The sequence below is a fragment of the Dromiciops gliroides genome, chromosome 4, assembly GCF_019393635.1.
Source record: "Dromiciops gliroides isolate mDroGli1 chromosome 4, mDroGli1.pri, whole genome shotgun sequence".
Lineage (NCBI taxonomy): Eukaryota > Metazoa > Chordata > Mammalia > Microbiotheria > Microbiotheriidae > Dromiciops > Dromiciops gliroides.
The window spans coordinates 256874759-256890873 of record NC_057864.1 but is presented as its reverse complement, the minus strand read 5'-3'; the positions used below and the strand labels follow the sequence as shown (position 1 = coordinate 256890873).

The 16115-nt window shown below is 41.5% G+C and overlaps 1 protein-coding gene across 5 annotated transcripts in view; it reads left to right on the top strand.

The window, feature by feature from the left end:
• TRERF1 (transcriptional regulating factor 1) overlaps window positions 1-16115 on the top strand; it is a 294312-nt gene that overhangs the window by 249493 nt on the left and 28704 nt on the right. For all 5 annotated transcript variants that reach the window (XM_043999734.1, XM_043999737.1, XM_043999736.1 and 2 more), the window contains 3 exons: window positions 244-383; window positions 537-640; window positions 3693-3768. In XM_043999734.1, coding sequence (XP_043855669.1) covers window positions 244-383; window positions 537-640; window positions 3693-3768 — 320 coding nt within the window. The remainder of the gene's footprint in view (window positions 1-243; window positions 384-536; window positions 641-3692; window positions 3769-16115) is intronic.

The window sequence follows — 16115 nt, the reverse complement described above, 5'->3', positions numbered from 1 at the left end:
AACCCCCTTTGAAACTTCCCATTTCTCCTCACTTGGAAAGGATGTTCTCTGTTCCAGGGCATGTGGCCTGCTTGGAATTGTGGGGGTTGGGGTGGGGGTGGGGGTCACGCAGTAAGGAAATGCCTCATGAGTACTTTCAGCACAAGGGACAAATGTTCTACTTCCTTAGTTTCTGACAAGCTGCCCTTTGTAGGCCCAGTACAGCCAGACACTACATTGCTATTTTTTCTCTTATCCTTAAAGACGCATCAACATTGGTGTGAGATTCCAAGCTGAGATCCCTGAACTCCAGGATTTGTCTTCCCTGAGCAAAGACACACACAAGGCCACACTGGTGTGGAAGCCCTGGCCAGAGCTGGAAAACCAGGAATTCCAGAAGAGAGGTATTGGAACAGGGGAAAGATTGGTTGGGAAAAGGTCAACTCTCCCACTCTATCCCTTTTCCTGGGACTTTTACACTGTCCACAGATGCCCAGTCAATCTTGTCATCCCCAGTTTTCTGATGGGCCTCTGATGCCTCCTCTTCTTTCTTACAGTGGAGAATCTGCTAAATCTGTGTTGCTCGAGTGCATTGCCAGGGGGAGGGACAAATTCCGAATTTGCCTTGCACTCTCTCTTTGAGGCCAAAGGGGATATTATGGTAAGTAGAGGAGGTTTTATGGTTAACTTTTTTTGAAATCATAAGAGTATTTTATTATTTTCCAGTTACATGTAGAGATAGTTTTCAACATTATGGTTAACATTGATGAAGGGGTCGGGGGGACAGCATTTTCTGAACATATAACACTGGTTGAAACACACACACACACACACACACACACACACACACATATACACACACATCCGTTTGAGTGACTAATACTGATATCAGAAGCCTGCCATTTCTACTTAAATGGCTACTTAAATGACTATATCTGCATTTTGTTGGCTTGAATTTCACCTTAGGGAGTCAGGGTGCCACTAATAGAAGTTGAAGGACTTAAACAAATAATGAATACCCCCTAAAATAGGTGTGTTTTATATAGAGAGAGCCAGACAGTCTGCAGCTTGCTAATACTTCCTTGTGGTAGCAACCAAATTTTGGTCATAGCCCTGTAGCTAAATTTCACATTCACTCTGATGGCTTGTTTCCCTTTCTTTGCCCTGGTGCACCATATTCATTCCCTGATGCGCCCTTGTCAAAGAAGGGAGGTGTTTTAAACCTCTGATTGAACTGAGAATTGGAAACTTGGTTCTTGGAGCCTTACCACTAACTCAGTTCAGATCTTTGGGCCTCATGATGAAAAAATTGCTATCCATCTCCAGAGAGTGAACTAACAGACTCTGAGTACAGATTGAAACATATTGTTTTTGGCTTTCTTTGTTATTCTTGTTTGCTTGTGGGGTGTGTGTGTGTGTGTGTGTGTGTGTTTTCTTTCGCAGCATGGCTATTGTGGAAATATGTTTTCGTGATTTACATGATTAATTGGTATCATATTGCTTGGCTTCTCAAGGGGTAGAGGAGGAATAGGAGGTAGGGAGAGAATTTGGAGCCCAATTTTTAAAAAATGAATGTTAAAAAATTTTTTTAATTGAATTGAGAAATATCTAACAAAATAAATTTTAAGAAAACCAACCATTCTATTAAAAGAAAGAAAATAAGGGTCATAATGATAAGTTCTGAACTATCTCATAAAACAGTGAGTGACTTCATCCATGTGGCCACTTAGTTTAGCAATGCAGATCATACAGCATCCTCTGGAGTAGGGTTAATGAATTGTTGTGTTCCCCCAATAGTTATCATTTAGTTGGGGAGCCTCTTCAGACTTAACTGGGCTTATTCTTGGAGCAAAAACAAGGGTTTGGCCCTGGGTGTGAACCCTAAGCATTTTCAGCTTGGCAAGCCCAGCCAGAGACGTCTGGAATCTTTGTGGTGAGTTGTCAGAGGCTTCAGAAACCCAGTGTTTGCCTTAAGGGTTACTTGGAGCCATAGTAAGGAGAGTGTCAGAATGACTCTCTGCTTTTTTAAATTTAGTGGTAGATGAGGGTGTGGGGTGCGGTGTGGCCATGTGATTTTTTTTTTTAAGTGAGGCAATTGGGGTTAAGTGACTTGCCCAGGGTCACACAGCTAGTAAGTGTTAAGTGTCTGAGGCCAGATTTGAACTCAGGCACTCCTGACTCCAGGGCCGGTGCTCTACCCACTGCACCACCTAGCTAACCCCAGCCATGTGATTTTTTTATCAGTTTTAGGAGCTACTTTGCCCCAGAGCCAACTCTCTTACTCATTGCATCACTCTGGGTATCTCAACATTATGCATATGTTCTTTAATTTTCAACCAGAGGCAGCATTAGCATTATTGTTATTTTAAATCAAAGATCACAGGATAAATAAAGTCATAGATATGAAAGGCTTTGAACTAGAAACTTACAAGCAAGGTATGCTCTAAGCTCACATGGGTGGAGATTCTACCAATATTGTTAATTACGATCCATTGTATAAAACATAGGATACCATAGGGTAGGGGACTGCACTCGTGATTTCATTCATGTAGGGAACTTCCTTTAGTAATGTTGCTTGTCATCGCCTTTATATTGATTGATAATTATTATCTAACTTAAAGCTTCCTAAACTGTGGATCATGATGTCATATGGAGTCGAGGTTGCAAGTGAAAAAAGTTTAAGAAGCCCTGTTCTAACTTAGATAAGCCTTAGAGAGTTGCCTATAGACACTGAGAGCTAAGGTGGCTTAGTTAGTATATATCAGAAGTGAGGTATATGGTGGTTATATTAAAAAATGTTTTTCTCATGATTGTAATGTATAACCTATATCAGATTGCTTGCTGGCTTGGCAAGGGGGCAGGGGAAGGAAGGGAGGGTGGGAGAAAAATTTGGAACTTAAAAAAATATCTTTACATGTAATTGGAAAAACATTTTAAAATAAAATAAAAGAATTTTTGCCTTAATTCCAAATTAAAAAATTTAAATAAAAAGGGAAAAAAGTTTTTCTATTCATAAAAACATTTTCTCACTCTTCCATTTCTCCCTCTACCTGATTACGAAAAAAAAGAAAAAAGAAATTAAAAGATTTTTTAAACCCCTTGTAACAGTCAAGCAAAACAAATTTCCACATTGGCCACATCCAAAAAATATGTCTCATTTTGCATCTTGAGTCTATCGCTTCTCTTTCATGAGGTGGGTAGCACACATCATCCTTGTTCCTCTAAAATAATGTTTGGCCTTTTCGTTGGTTAGAATTTTCCAGTCTTTACAATGTTGTGAATGTTTGAAAATATTCTCCTGGCACTACACACTTCACTCTGCAGTATGATAGATAGGTATATTAAAGTTAAAGTACCAGTTAATCTCTTTCTTCTTTCCTTGGAGCATCTTGAAATTGCACCATGCTTCCCTTTGTAAGATGCTCCTTTCTACTTCTGCCAGGCTTCCCAGCCATTTGGCAGAAGAACCATCACTGTCCCTGGTTCTCCTCTTAGTGAAGAACCGTCTGAGGATGGTCCTGGATTCTGATGTGGGTGGCATAGTGAAAGAAAATCTGATCCTTCATCTTCTGTCTTCTTCATTCTCCCCTCCTCCCCTGACATTCCCTTGAGATGGGCTTGCTTCTCTTTCCCTTTGGGTATATGGAACTCTCTCCTCTTGGCCCAGGATACAAGTAATTAATGCCCTTCTTTTCTTTCCCATGGGTCTGTAGGCTGCTTTGGAAATGCTCCTGCTGAAGAAACCCATCAGATTTAAATGTCATCCTTTAGCAAATTACCACTATGCTGGTAGGTTCCCATCTTCTCTCATTGTTTCCTGAGGGGATGAGGGGAGAGGGAATTTTTTCTTTCTTTTATTTTTTAAAAAACTGCTATAGATGATATTGTCTGCCAGTTGATTATCTCATGCTTATTATTTATTTCAAGGCCTTCCAGGCGCTTAGCAAAAGCTGGTGATTTTATCTACTCAGTTGGTGACTATCTTTAGACTCCTGAACTCAGTGATGGTGTGACTGTCGGGTTGTTTTTTGTTGTTGTTCATTTGTTTCAATTGTGTCCAACTCTTGGTGACCCTATTTGGGATTTTTCTTGGCAAAGATATTGAGGTAGTTTGCCATGTCCTTCTCTGGTTCGTTTTACAGATGAGGAAACCAAGGCAAACAGAATTAAGTGACTTGCCCGGGGTCACAAAGCTAGAAAGTGTCTGAGGCCAGATTTGAACTCAGGTCTTCTTGACTCCAGGCTTGGCACTCTATCTACTGCACCACCTAGCTGCCCTGTCACATTGTTAAGGGTCTGCTATTAGGTGAATGTGAAAAGAAAGTGGGCATCTTGTGTTTAGGGTGTGTGAGGTCTATTCGGGTTACCTGGGAGGAAGTCAAAGAGGTTATGTGGGTGGTTTCTCATTTTGCTTTTCATGATGGACCTGTGGTAAAGCATGTCTGAACGAGCTTTGTAAACCTAAAAGTGCTATATATGCTGCCTGTGATGATGAGGACGATGACGACGACGATAATGATGATGGTGATGACAACGACAATGATGATGATGGTATCCTGGTAAGGAGGCATCAGGGCAGCTAGAGTGTTGGGCCTGGAGTCAGGAGGACTCATCTTCATGAGTTCAAATTTGGCCTCAGACACTAACTGTGACCATGGGCAAGTCACTTAACCCTCTTTGCCTCAGTTTCCTCCTTTGTGAAATGATCAGGAAACACAAATGGCAAACCACTCCAGTACCTTTACCAAGAAAACCCCAAATGGGATCATAAAGAGTCAGACACAACTGAAACAACTGAACAACAACAAGAAAAATGGGAATATCACAGTGTTGAATCAGGAGACAGGAAGACCTGACTTGAACTCTGGTTGCAGATAGTCTCTCTAATACTTTAAAGTCATTGAGGACCATATCTTTGTATCCCTAGAACCTAGAATAGCACATAATATGCTTGGTAAATACTTGTCTATTGATTGATCGACAAAGCTGTATGAGCCTGGGTTAGTCCCTAAACCTCTCCACGTGTCCTCAATTTTCTCATATGCAAAATGGCCATAATGACACCCATTTCACATTGGAATTAAGGATGAATTGAGATAATAAAATAGGTAATGCATTTTGTAAATGGTAGTGTCCTAGAAATGTCCAGTATTATTATTTTAAGTGACAACATGGTATTAGTGTGTAGAGAACTAGTCTCTGAGTCAGGAAGACCTAAGTTTAAGTCTCTCCTCTGACATACTACCTGGGTAAGTCACTGGAGATCTCAGTGCCTCACATAATGCCCCAAAACTGAGTCGTAGATGCATTACTAATCGGGGGGTAGGCTGGGGTTTCTTAGTGTGAGTTCCCTATCCCCAAAAAATCATGTGTCTGGGTAAAATAACAGAGGTATAAGAGGTCCCACTATCATCTGCAACTCTTCTGTCTCCTGGCTAACTCTGATAATAAGGACGTGTTTAACAGTATCCCTATTTTTTTGTTTTTAGGGGAAATCAGGAACTCTTGAAGTTTAATGAAGTTAGAATCAAGAAAGAGATAAGCTAGGTGGCATAGTGGATAAAGCACTGGTCCTTGAGTCAAGAAGATCTGAGTTCAGATTCAGATTCATATACTTGCTATCCATGTCACCTAGCAAGGCAGGTCACTTAATAATCTGTCTGCCTCAGTTTCTTCAGTTGTCACATGCGGATAATAATAGCACCTACTGCCCAGGGTTGTTGGGAGGATCAAATGAGATAATAATGTAAAGCACCAAACATAGTGCCTGGTGCAAAGGCTATATTAAGTGATGGTGGTAGTAGTAGTTGTTGTTGTTCTTGTTATTACCATCTCTCAGGATTGTGAGGATCAAATGAAATAATAATTATAAAGCTTTTAGCACAGTAACTGGGCATTTAATAAATTCTTATTCTTTTCCCTTCCTTCCCTTCAAGGTTAAAATATTAATTGCCTAGCAGTCAGTTTGGTCAATTAGATCCCTACAACTCCTCAGGCTTTCCTTAGTGAACTTTATAGTAATTTAAAGTAGTTTTTAAGAGAGAGAGAGAGAGAGAGAGAGAGAGAGAGAGAGAGAGAGAGAGAATGGAAGCCACATGCTTCTCTGGTTATGACATGCAGTTGAATGGGCAGCCCATCAAGTTCCTATATCAGTATATGTTCTTCAGACAGGTATTTCAAGTAAACATTGTGTTGGGCCCAGAACTCAATGGGAGGTCAAGAGTGGACCATATGGTGTTTTGGACATTGCGCAATCACAGAACAGATTCCAAATTGTCCGCTGCTGCAACCCCTCCCCCCCCAACATTTTCATACCTGTCTTATAACAGTGCTACAGTGTGCCTGTGTGTCACCGAGTGCCACAGTCTTGAAAACGTCACAGTTTGTAGGTGTAAAAGACAAATGTCTATGGAATACTCAGTCATGAAGCATATTGGTTTAATTCATCAAACAATGAAGAAAATTAAATATCGCTAAATTCACTTTTTAAATGAATAACCAGAATTTACTGGGGGGAAAAGCAGTCTCGAAAAAGAGAGGCATAAGTGCATTTTTTTTTTTCCTGGAAACATCAGGATGGACCTGGGGACACCCAGGGTGCATACCTATCTGTGATATGGAGAACTCCCAGTAAAGAATCTCCTAGCAGGACAGATCAGCACCTGTTCTGCATCTGAGAGGTTAATTGACTTGTCCAGCCTGTCTGTGATAGATAGGGGACCTGAATCCAGGTCTTCCTGACTCCCAACCTCCCTCTGTATCCAGTATAGCCTCTCAAAACAATAACAATAGATGACATTTTAATGGGCCTTTATGGTAGGCAAAATGTTTTACATGTGTTCCCCGCTGCCTCTTTAATTTGCTTTTTAGGTGAGTAATTACAGTAATATTCACCTACTAATCACTTCCAGAAAGTATGGCACTGGGCAAGGGCCAAGCAAGCAGATTTGTGGTGATGGAGGAAGGAGCAGGGACAGGATGAGGCAGAGACCATTTAATCTTGACTCAGAGACCATATAAAAGTGACTCAAATGCTGAAAGATGGTTGTTTCATAGAATGTGGCCATCTAAATGTTTTCCTGCCTGGGAAGTGGATAGAGGGATGACTTATGGTTCCAGATGAGGCTGTAGAAATGATTGAGCACTTCTATAATTCCCTGACTTTACTGTTGTGTGTTTTGTTTTGTTTTTAGCAGCAGTGACACGTTCAGTGCCTCGAAGTGTTTCTGAGCGCTCATTTCCAAGCTCTGCCCAGAGTTTGTGTGGGATCTGAGGTTGTTGCCACTCTCCCTCCGCTCCCCTAAGAAAGGGGCATTTGGACTTGGGATCGTGGGGGTGAGATCAGTGCTGCCAAATCGTATTGGCTGGTTGCTGGGACTTGGGACTCTTCATACATGCAGAATTTGGGAAATGATCTTGTTTCTCTGTTTGCCTTTCATTGTTCTCATCTGTTTGGAATCTTTTCCAACGTGGAGGTTCCTAGGAGAGGGAGTGCTAGAGGAAGAAATAGGGGGAAGTAAAGAGCTAAATCCTAAGGTACAAGTCCCCCAAAAGGAGTCCTTTTGCCAATCTCAAGTAGTCCTCACCTGATGTTAGCCTCATGTCACTAAGAGAACCCTGAAGCCCCCTCCAGGGGTATAGGCAAGGCATGTCTTGTCTCGGGGTGTCAGCATATTGTCTAAGATACATCTTCAGAGAATAAGATTGAAGAAGGCTGATCTCAGTTCAGGAGAAGACGGAAAAAAGCATGGAGACCCCTTTTCCTTCTCCTTAGGTCTGATAGAAGCAGCTAATGGTGTAGTGAGTGGGTAGAGCACTGGACCTGGAGTAAAAATGACCTGAGTTCAAATTCAGCCTCAGACATGTACTAGCTTTGTGACCGTGGGCAAGTCACTTCACCTCCATTTGCCTCAGTTTCCTTATTTGTAAAAATGAGCTGGAGAAGGAAATGGCAGACCACTTCAGTATCTTTGCCAAGAAAATCCCAAGTGGGATCATGGAGAGTTGGACACGACTGAAAAAAACAACTGAACAACAAACTAGTACCATAGAAAGAACATTGTCTCTGGCATCAGAGGACTTGTTCTGTCTCCCCCTCGGATGCTTACTGACCCTCTGAGGAAATTACTTGATTAATCATACCCCTCCTTAGTTTTCTCATTTGTAAAATGACATTGCTGGACTAGATGGCTTCTGGGGGGTCTTGTCCATGTCTAGATGTATGATACTATGATACTCCATCCATGAAACACCAGAGAACCAAAACAGGCCAGCAGTGGTATCTAGCTACAATTCAGAGGGCCTTTTCCTAAACTCAGGTTAGCCCCTTAATTTTAACTTGGCCCGTACGACGAGGCATTGACAGTGTGTGATACGTGAGGCCATTTTATTTCCTCAAAAGGACACAGGGTTCAGCAAAGCTTCTGAGCTACCCATTAGTATTGCAGAAGGGAGACATTAATTGAGCATTACTCAAGGTGTGGGGCCAATTCTGCTGTTCTCCCTCCCCCCAGGATAGAAGCCACGACTTCTACCTGTGCAGGACCCCAAAAAGCAACGAGAGTGGCAGCTTCTTTTTAGAGGAAGGGTCCTAGTTTTAGAAGTTTGTAGTTCATTTTCTGTCTGTTGGTTCATATGGTAACAATTGTATTGGGTGGTGAGAGATGGGGTGTGTGTAGGGGTAATGGAATGACCCACACATGACTGTAATTGGAGTTGCAGCATCTTCGGGTTTTTCAGTTGAACGGGTCAGCCTTACAGGTGGCTCTCTGAGCGGGAAGGAGGGCAAGAAACAGCTCTCTTCTCGGGCAATATTGCAACACAACCTGCTATCAGCTCATACTGCATACTGAACTCTCAGTCTACATAGCCTGTGTGTGTGTGTGTGTGTGTGTGTGTGTGTAGGGGGCAGGGAGGGGGGGGGGACACAAAAGAAGTGGACTACAGAAGATTAAAAAGCTCACCCTTAGAAATCTTGAAGTGTCCCAGGAAACAGACCTTCCCTGCCTCCCATCTGAGACTTCTCCCAGTTTAATCCACCCAGAAAGAACACAAGAAGATTTATATAGCAACAGACTGACAGACGAATACAGTGCAAATGATAGGGCCTTGTGGCACACAGAATACTGCCAAGTGTGGCCTGAGGCCCTGGGTTCCTGATCTTAGGCGAATTACTTAACCTCTGTGACCTCAGTTTCCTCATTTGTAAAATGAAGGTGAGACAAGTTATGGTAAGTCAGTGGTGTCCAGCTTGAATAGAAATGCATCTTGTGGAGCCTGCATATTTATTTAGAAAGCCACAAATTCATATTACCTATATTGAATTGTATTTTTACTTATTTTGTTAAACATTTTAATTTGGTTCCTCTAGCACTCAGAAATGCCTTGAATTTGACACCTTTGTATTAGATGATGTCTGAAGTGTCCTTCCAAGCTCCAAACTTATGAAACTGTGAAAGCAGCTTTATAGGATATATAATAAAATATATACATGTGTGTCATATAATAGGATAGATAACTATAGAACAAATACAATATCCCACAAAGCTCTATAAGACTTATAATAAGATATGTGTGTATCTTATATAATAGGATCATTAACTATAGAATATATATCCTTTACCAAGGAGTTGCTCAATAATTATTTGTAATATGAATAGTCTGGCTCTGCCCTCTGCTGAAAGAGGTAGTTTTTGGAGCACCTTTAGCTTAAACCACCCACACTTTCCCTAAATAAACCAGCACCATATCTCCTACATAAAGATTTTTTTTTGCATATATATTTTTTTAATTAAATTTCTTTAACACTTATTTTCTGTTCTTTTCATGTCCCCACAATAGACTGAAAAAAAGAAAAAAGAAAAAGAAAACCCTTTAAAATAAATCTGTATAGTCAGTCAAGCAAAAACAAATTCCTACACTGGCTGTGTCCAAAAACACGTGTCTGCTTCTGCACACAGAGTCCCTCACCTCTCTTTCCGGAGGTGGGGAGAATTCTTCATAATCGGTAAAAATAGCTCCTCTGTTCAGGGTCCCACAGTCAGTCTCCTTCACCCCGTCCCCTGGTATCTCTTTCTTTCCATCAGCTGGGATTTCTGTACATCTCTGAAATCAGCCACATCTCAGGAATCTGTTTCTCTGACAACCAGAACTCAAAACATTTCCCCTCTCGATGCTGTTCCAGCAGCAGCTTCCCCCAGTTAATTAGTCTCTTTCTAATTAGCTCTAATCGGCTTATTAGGGCCCCCTGCTGATAACAGCCCAATAGCCAGGAATCCCGAGGTAGCACAAATGACTCCTGTGGGCACTCCAGCAAATTAACCCTTTGCTCTGTTTAATTGGTTGGCATTTTAGTAAATGGGAAGTTTGTTAGGCACTGAGATTAAATGTGGTGGGGAAGGAGAATTTCAAGCCAGCGTTAAAGCCTCTCTGTTTTGAATGGAAGTTCTTTCAAAGTCTTGAGAGATTCCAAAAAGACCTAAATTAACAACTGCTTACTGAGAACAGGGGAGAAATCTCCCATCAGACAAGAGAAAGAGCCCAGAAAACCAACCTTCCCTTTGGCTTTGGATTCAAGGCAGTTTTGCAGAGTAGAGTGTAGGAGGTGATGGATCCTGAGCACCAAGGGGAAAAAGAATAATACTAACTGCTCATATCCATACTATGCTCTCCTCACAAAGACTGAAGTAGCTGCCTCAGTAATCATCATCTCCATATTACAGATGAGGAAACTGAGAGACTTGGGAGGGAGAGAGAGGAAATGATGTGTATTTCAGTGAAAAGTTAAAGGATTTGGCTCGAAATCCTGCTTCCTCATCACTTGTTATGTAACCTCGGGCAAATCATTTAATTCCTCCGGGCCTCGATTGCCCCTTCTGTACAATGAGGAGTTGGATCAGATGATGACCTCAGAGATGCCTTTTAATTCTAGATCTATGATCTAATGATTATCATGCCAAGCTTCCTCCAGGATCCATGAAGTCAAAATTATTTTCATGATACTAAGTTGTTATTTGCCTATTAAAATACTCTTCCATTTTCAAAATGGCTATATATATATGAAGCCGGATTTTCCTCATAGACTTAAGCCAAAACAACATATCACAACAGATTGAATGCAGAAGCAGATAGGAGAATCTAGCTGTCTTCTATAAATCTTTATTAAAGGGAATTGCGAAGATGTGTAAACCAGTGCTACTCTTCTCACGGCAGCTTTTTTTTTTGTAAGTTACTTTTCATAAAAAAATATGTTATTTATGTTAACATATAGTAGACTTGTTATTGTAATTGTAAAAGAATGAGTACATATTTTTTATCAGTTTTCCTTTCTTATATGCTGAATATCAATAGATGCAGTAGATGTAACCCTTTAAATAAAAACTTTTGGGGATCCTCCATGATTTTGAAGAGCAGAACGAGGTCCTGAGACCAAAAGGTTTGAGAAGGACTGCTGTAGCCGACTGCCGTTTTGGAATAAATTCATCTGATCAGGTGTACTCAGAACCTCCTGAACATGCTAGGCATTCCTCCTTTCTCCCCTTTGGTTATTCTGTTCTCCCCACCTGGGGTAACCTCCTTTTCTTTCTTCTTAAGTCCTATCCTTCAGAGCCCTCCTCTACCTACTTCCCTGACCACCCCCACCCCATGGGGATTAATTTTTAACTCTGATATCCTGGTAAACTCTTTTCCTGTATCCTGCATTTCTTAGACTATACCACCATATGTTGTTTAGTTGTTTCAGCCATGTCCGGCTTTTTGTGATCCTGTTTGGGGTTTTCTTGGCAAAGCTACTGGAATGGTTTGCCATTTTCTTCTCTAGCTCATTTGACAGATGAAGAAATTGAGGCAAACAGGGTTAAGTGACTTGCCTAGGGTCACATAGCTAGTAAGTGTTTGAGGGCAGATTTGAACTCACATCTTCCCCACTCTAGGCCCTAGAGCTTTATCCACTGAACTACCTAGCTGCCTATACTACCATATAGTGCTATTTTTTTTAGAACAAGGGTTCTTAACCTGGCATCTGTGAACTTCTTTTCTCTTAAATATTTTGATAACTATCTCAATATAACCAGTTTCTTTTGAAATCCTATACATTTTATTTTATGCATTTGAGAACTGTCTTGTGAGAAGGGATCTATAGGCTTCACCAGACTACCAAAAGGGTCTGTAACACAAAAAATGGTTAAGAACTCCACATTATTTGAGGTGCTTTGTTAGTTACAAAACATTTTCCTAGGAACTCAAGCAGTATGAGTTTCCAGACCTATGATTTATTTGGTGGAAGGCTTTCCCTCATTCTAATGCAGAGAGTTGGTTGCCTGGGGCACTGAGTGGTTAAGTGAGTTGCCCAGGGCATTCAGCTAGTACTTATCAGAGATCCCACTGTCTGACTAGGAGGTCAGTAGATTGAGATCCTCTGCTTCCAGATGCTACTTTGCTTCTGTTGACATTATTAATATAAAATAGACATCTTATTCAGAGCCTTGTTACTGAGTCTGATTATAAGTTCATCACTCCTGCCCTCCAAAATTGGCCAGTTTTCACATCATGCTTCTGAAATACGGAATTTTGAAGCTTCCCTCAAATTCATTTTCGTTATGTGTCTACAAAGATGTCTTTGCATTCCCCATAACATCTAGCTCTACACACCATATGTTTTCAGTGGGTACCTGTTGAGGATATCTGGGATTCACAAGGCCTACTGAACTTTACTAAACTCAGGAGTAGGAAGGGAGAGATGCTGAACCCCTGCTGAAGGAAGGTATTGATATGGAAGGAGGGCTGATGATGATAATAATAATAGCCAACATTTATTTATACAGTACTGAGCACTTCACATTTATTATCTCATTTGATCCTCACAATAACCCTGGGAGGTAGGTGCTGTTATTACTCTCACTTTACAGTTGAAGAAACTGAGGCCAACAGAGGTTAAATGACATGCCTAGGATCACAAAACTAGGAAGGGCCTGAGGCCAGATTAGAATAATAATAATAATGACTATTCAGTTACATCCCCATGAACTATACTGTTCATGGGATTTTCTTGGCAAAGATATTGGAGTGGTTTGCCATTTCCTTCTTCAGTGGATTAAGGGAAACAGATGTTAAGAGACTTTCCTGGAGTCATACAGCTAATGTCTGAGGCCAGATTTGAATTCAGGCCTTCCTGACTCTAAGCCCAGCACTCTATCCACTGAGCCATCCAGCTGCCCCCTATAATGATAGCTAACATTTAAATAGCTGCTGGCAGGAATATTGTTAACATCAATTGTAATATTCCCTTCCATGTCAAAAAGCCAGACTGATAGTAAGAAAGCCCCTCTTTCTCAGGAGCAGGAGGAATGAATGCAATGACAATCCTGGGATCATTGAGAGGGAAGGGCTTTCTTACTGTTAGTTTGGCCTTTTGATACATAAGGGAATATTACATTTGATATTAACAATATTCCTGTCACTGCATACTATGTGCCAGGCACTGTGCTAAGTGCTTTACAATTATTATCTCCTTTAATCCTCACAACAACCCTGGTATACCGGGGTTGTTATTATCTCCTTTTTATAGATGAGGAAACTGAGGCAAACAAAGGTGAAGTGACTTGCCCAAGATCACACAGGTGGGAAGTATCTGAGGTTGGATTTGAACTCAGGTCTTCCTGAGACATTGTGCTTTCTCCAATTGTGATTCTGAGACTGTACTACCTATGTGACCTTGGATAAGTTTTCCAACCTCTAGGTTTCTTTGTCTATAAAATGAGTTTGTTGGGATAGATGATGACTCGATGGTTCCTTTTCTTATCTAAATTTCTGGCCCCTATGGCTATTTCACATTTAATGCCTCTTTATTTGGACCCTTCCTTCAAAGTCCAACTGTAGATGTACCTCTTCATGGAGCCTTCCTTAACTAACCTCAGCGATCTTGCCTCTTACTCTGAATTCTTTCACCTCTTGTGTATCCAGTCTGTGTTATATAATCTTACCTCTGCTTATGTACTGTCCTGGTATTGGGTTTTTTGTTTTGTTTTGTTTTGGTTTGGTTTGGGTTTTTTTGGAGCTGCAATTGGGGTTAAGTGACTTACCCAGGGTCACACAGCTAGTAAGTGTCAAGTGTCTGAGGCTGGATTCGAACTCAGGTCCTCCTGAATCCAGGGCCAGTGCTGTATCCACTGTGCCACCTAGCTGCCCCCTCGTATTGTTCTTAATATCCATCAGTTAGTCAGTCAACTAGCATTTATTATGGCACAACTACCAAGAACTGTATTAAGTGCTGGGGATACAAAGAAAGGCAAAAAAAAAAAAAAAAAGACAGCCCCTGCCCTGCCCTCACAGAGCCCACAGACAAAGAAAGGAGACAAAAGGAAAATGACTGTGTATAAAGAAGATAGGTGGGGCAGCTAGGTGGCGCAGTGGATAGAGCACTGGCCCTGGAGTCAGGAGGACCTGAGTTCAAATCCAGCCTCAGACACTTAACACTTACTAGCTGTGTGACCCTGGGCAAGTCACTTAACCCCAATTGCCTCACTAAAAAAAAAAAAGAAAAAAAAAGATTCTCAATCAAGAAGATAGGTAACAGGAGAAAGGGGATTGAAAAACAACTTTGTAGAAGGTAGAATTTTAGCTGAGGAAGCCAAGAGACAGAAATGAGCAGGGAAAACATTTCAGACACCAGGGACAGTAAAAACGCTGGGAGCTGAAAGGTGGAGTTTTGAGGAAGAGCAAGAAGACAAGTACCACTGGGTTGCAGGGGCTGTGGAGGGATGGTACCAAGGTATGAAAAGATCAGAAAGGTAGAAAGCAGCCAGGTTATAAAGGACTTTAAAAGCCAAACAGGATTTTAAAATCTGTTCCTGGAGGTAATAGGGAGCCATTGAAGTTTATCATCAGACTTGCATTTTAGAAATAGCAATTTGACTGCTGAATGGAGGATTGAGTGGATGGGGCTAGACTTTGAGGCAGGGAGACCAATCAACAAGCTATTGCAATAGTCCAAAAGGGAGGTGCCAGGGGCTTAGGGTGGCATTGCATAATTACAAAGGTAAAAATAGTCAGAAATAAATGAACATTTATTATTAAGCCCCTACAGTATGTCAGGTACTGTGCTAAATGTTGAGGTTACAAATAGGAAAAAAGAAAGACAGCCCCTGCCTTCAGGGAGCTTCCAATCTAATGGGGAAAGACAAGGCAGAAAAGGAAACTGAAAGGCTGGGGGGGGGGGGGGTGGCAGGGTTGGCAGGGAAGAAAAATTACCCAATTGAGGGACATGATGGAAAAGTCAGTTAGAGAAGTCCCAGAGTAGTAAACCCAGGTGAGAAATGAGATGTCTGAGCTGAGCTATCTTCTTAAATGGAGGTCTGGAGTTTGGTTTGGAATTGATACCTCCCAACTTCCAGTCAGAGGGGTGCAGTGTAGTGATGAGGTAGAGTAGTGTGAGATTAAAATTGGATATTAGGGGGCAGCTAGGTGGCGCAGAGGATAGAGCACTGGCTCTGGAGTCAGGAGGACCTGAGTTCAAATCTGGCCTCAGACACTTAACACTTACTAGCTGTGTGACCCTGGGCAAGTCACTTAACCCCAATTGCCTCACTAAAAAAAAAAAAAATTAAAATTGGATATTAGATCATAAATCTCTCCTACTTAACCTTTCCCTTAATTTATCTCCCAGACTAGGAAATGGAAGAAGCTTCTGGTTTTCTAGATAGAGCTTTTATTTTTATGGTAGTCACAAGGTGATGTTGATTAGAAGGATAGGAAAGTAGAAATACAATACAAATCGTCTTAAGTCTAGGCTTAGTCTGTATTCCGTATAAAACTCACCAAAAGCCAAAGGCCACCTTTGGGGAGAGAGACCGAGTCAAGTGTGTGCTGTTAACTGAGAACTGGGCCGAGTCAAACTCCAGTCCGCGTCTGTCTGTGCAGCGCAGCCAGGAGACCAGCAGAGCAGGAAAAAAGGCCCCACTTCCGTTCTCTCCTTGCCTTTTAAGCTCGCACCCTGGAAGTTGAGTGCTCAGCAGGCAATCTGGCGTGCGTCACAGGCGGACTGGTGTGCGTAGCTCATGCTGTTGGTCTCCTCCCCAAAAGGGTGGTCCTAAAAAAAACTGGTGTCTCTCCATTATCTAACCGACTGTTAAAACTTTTTA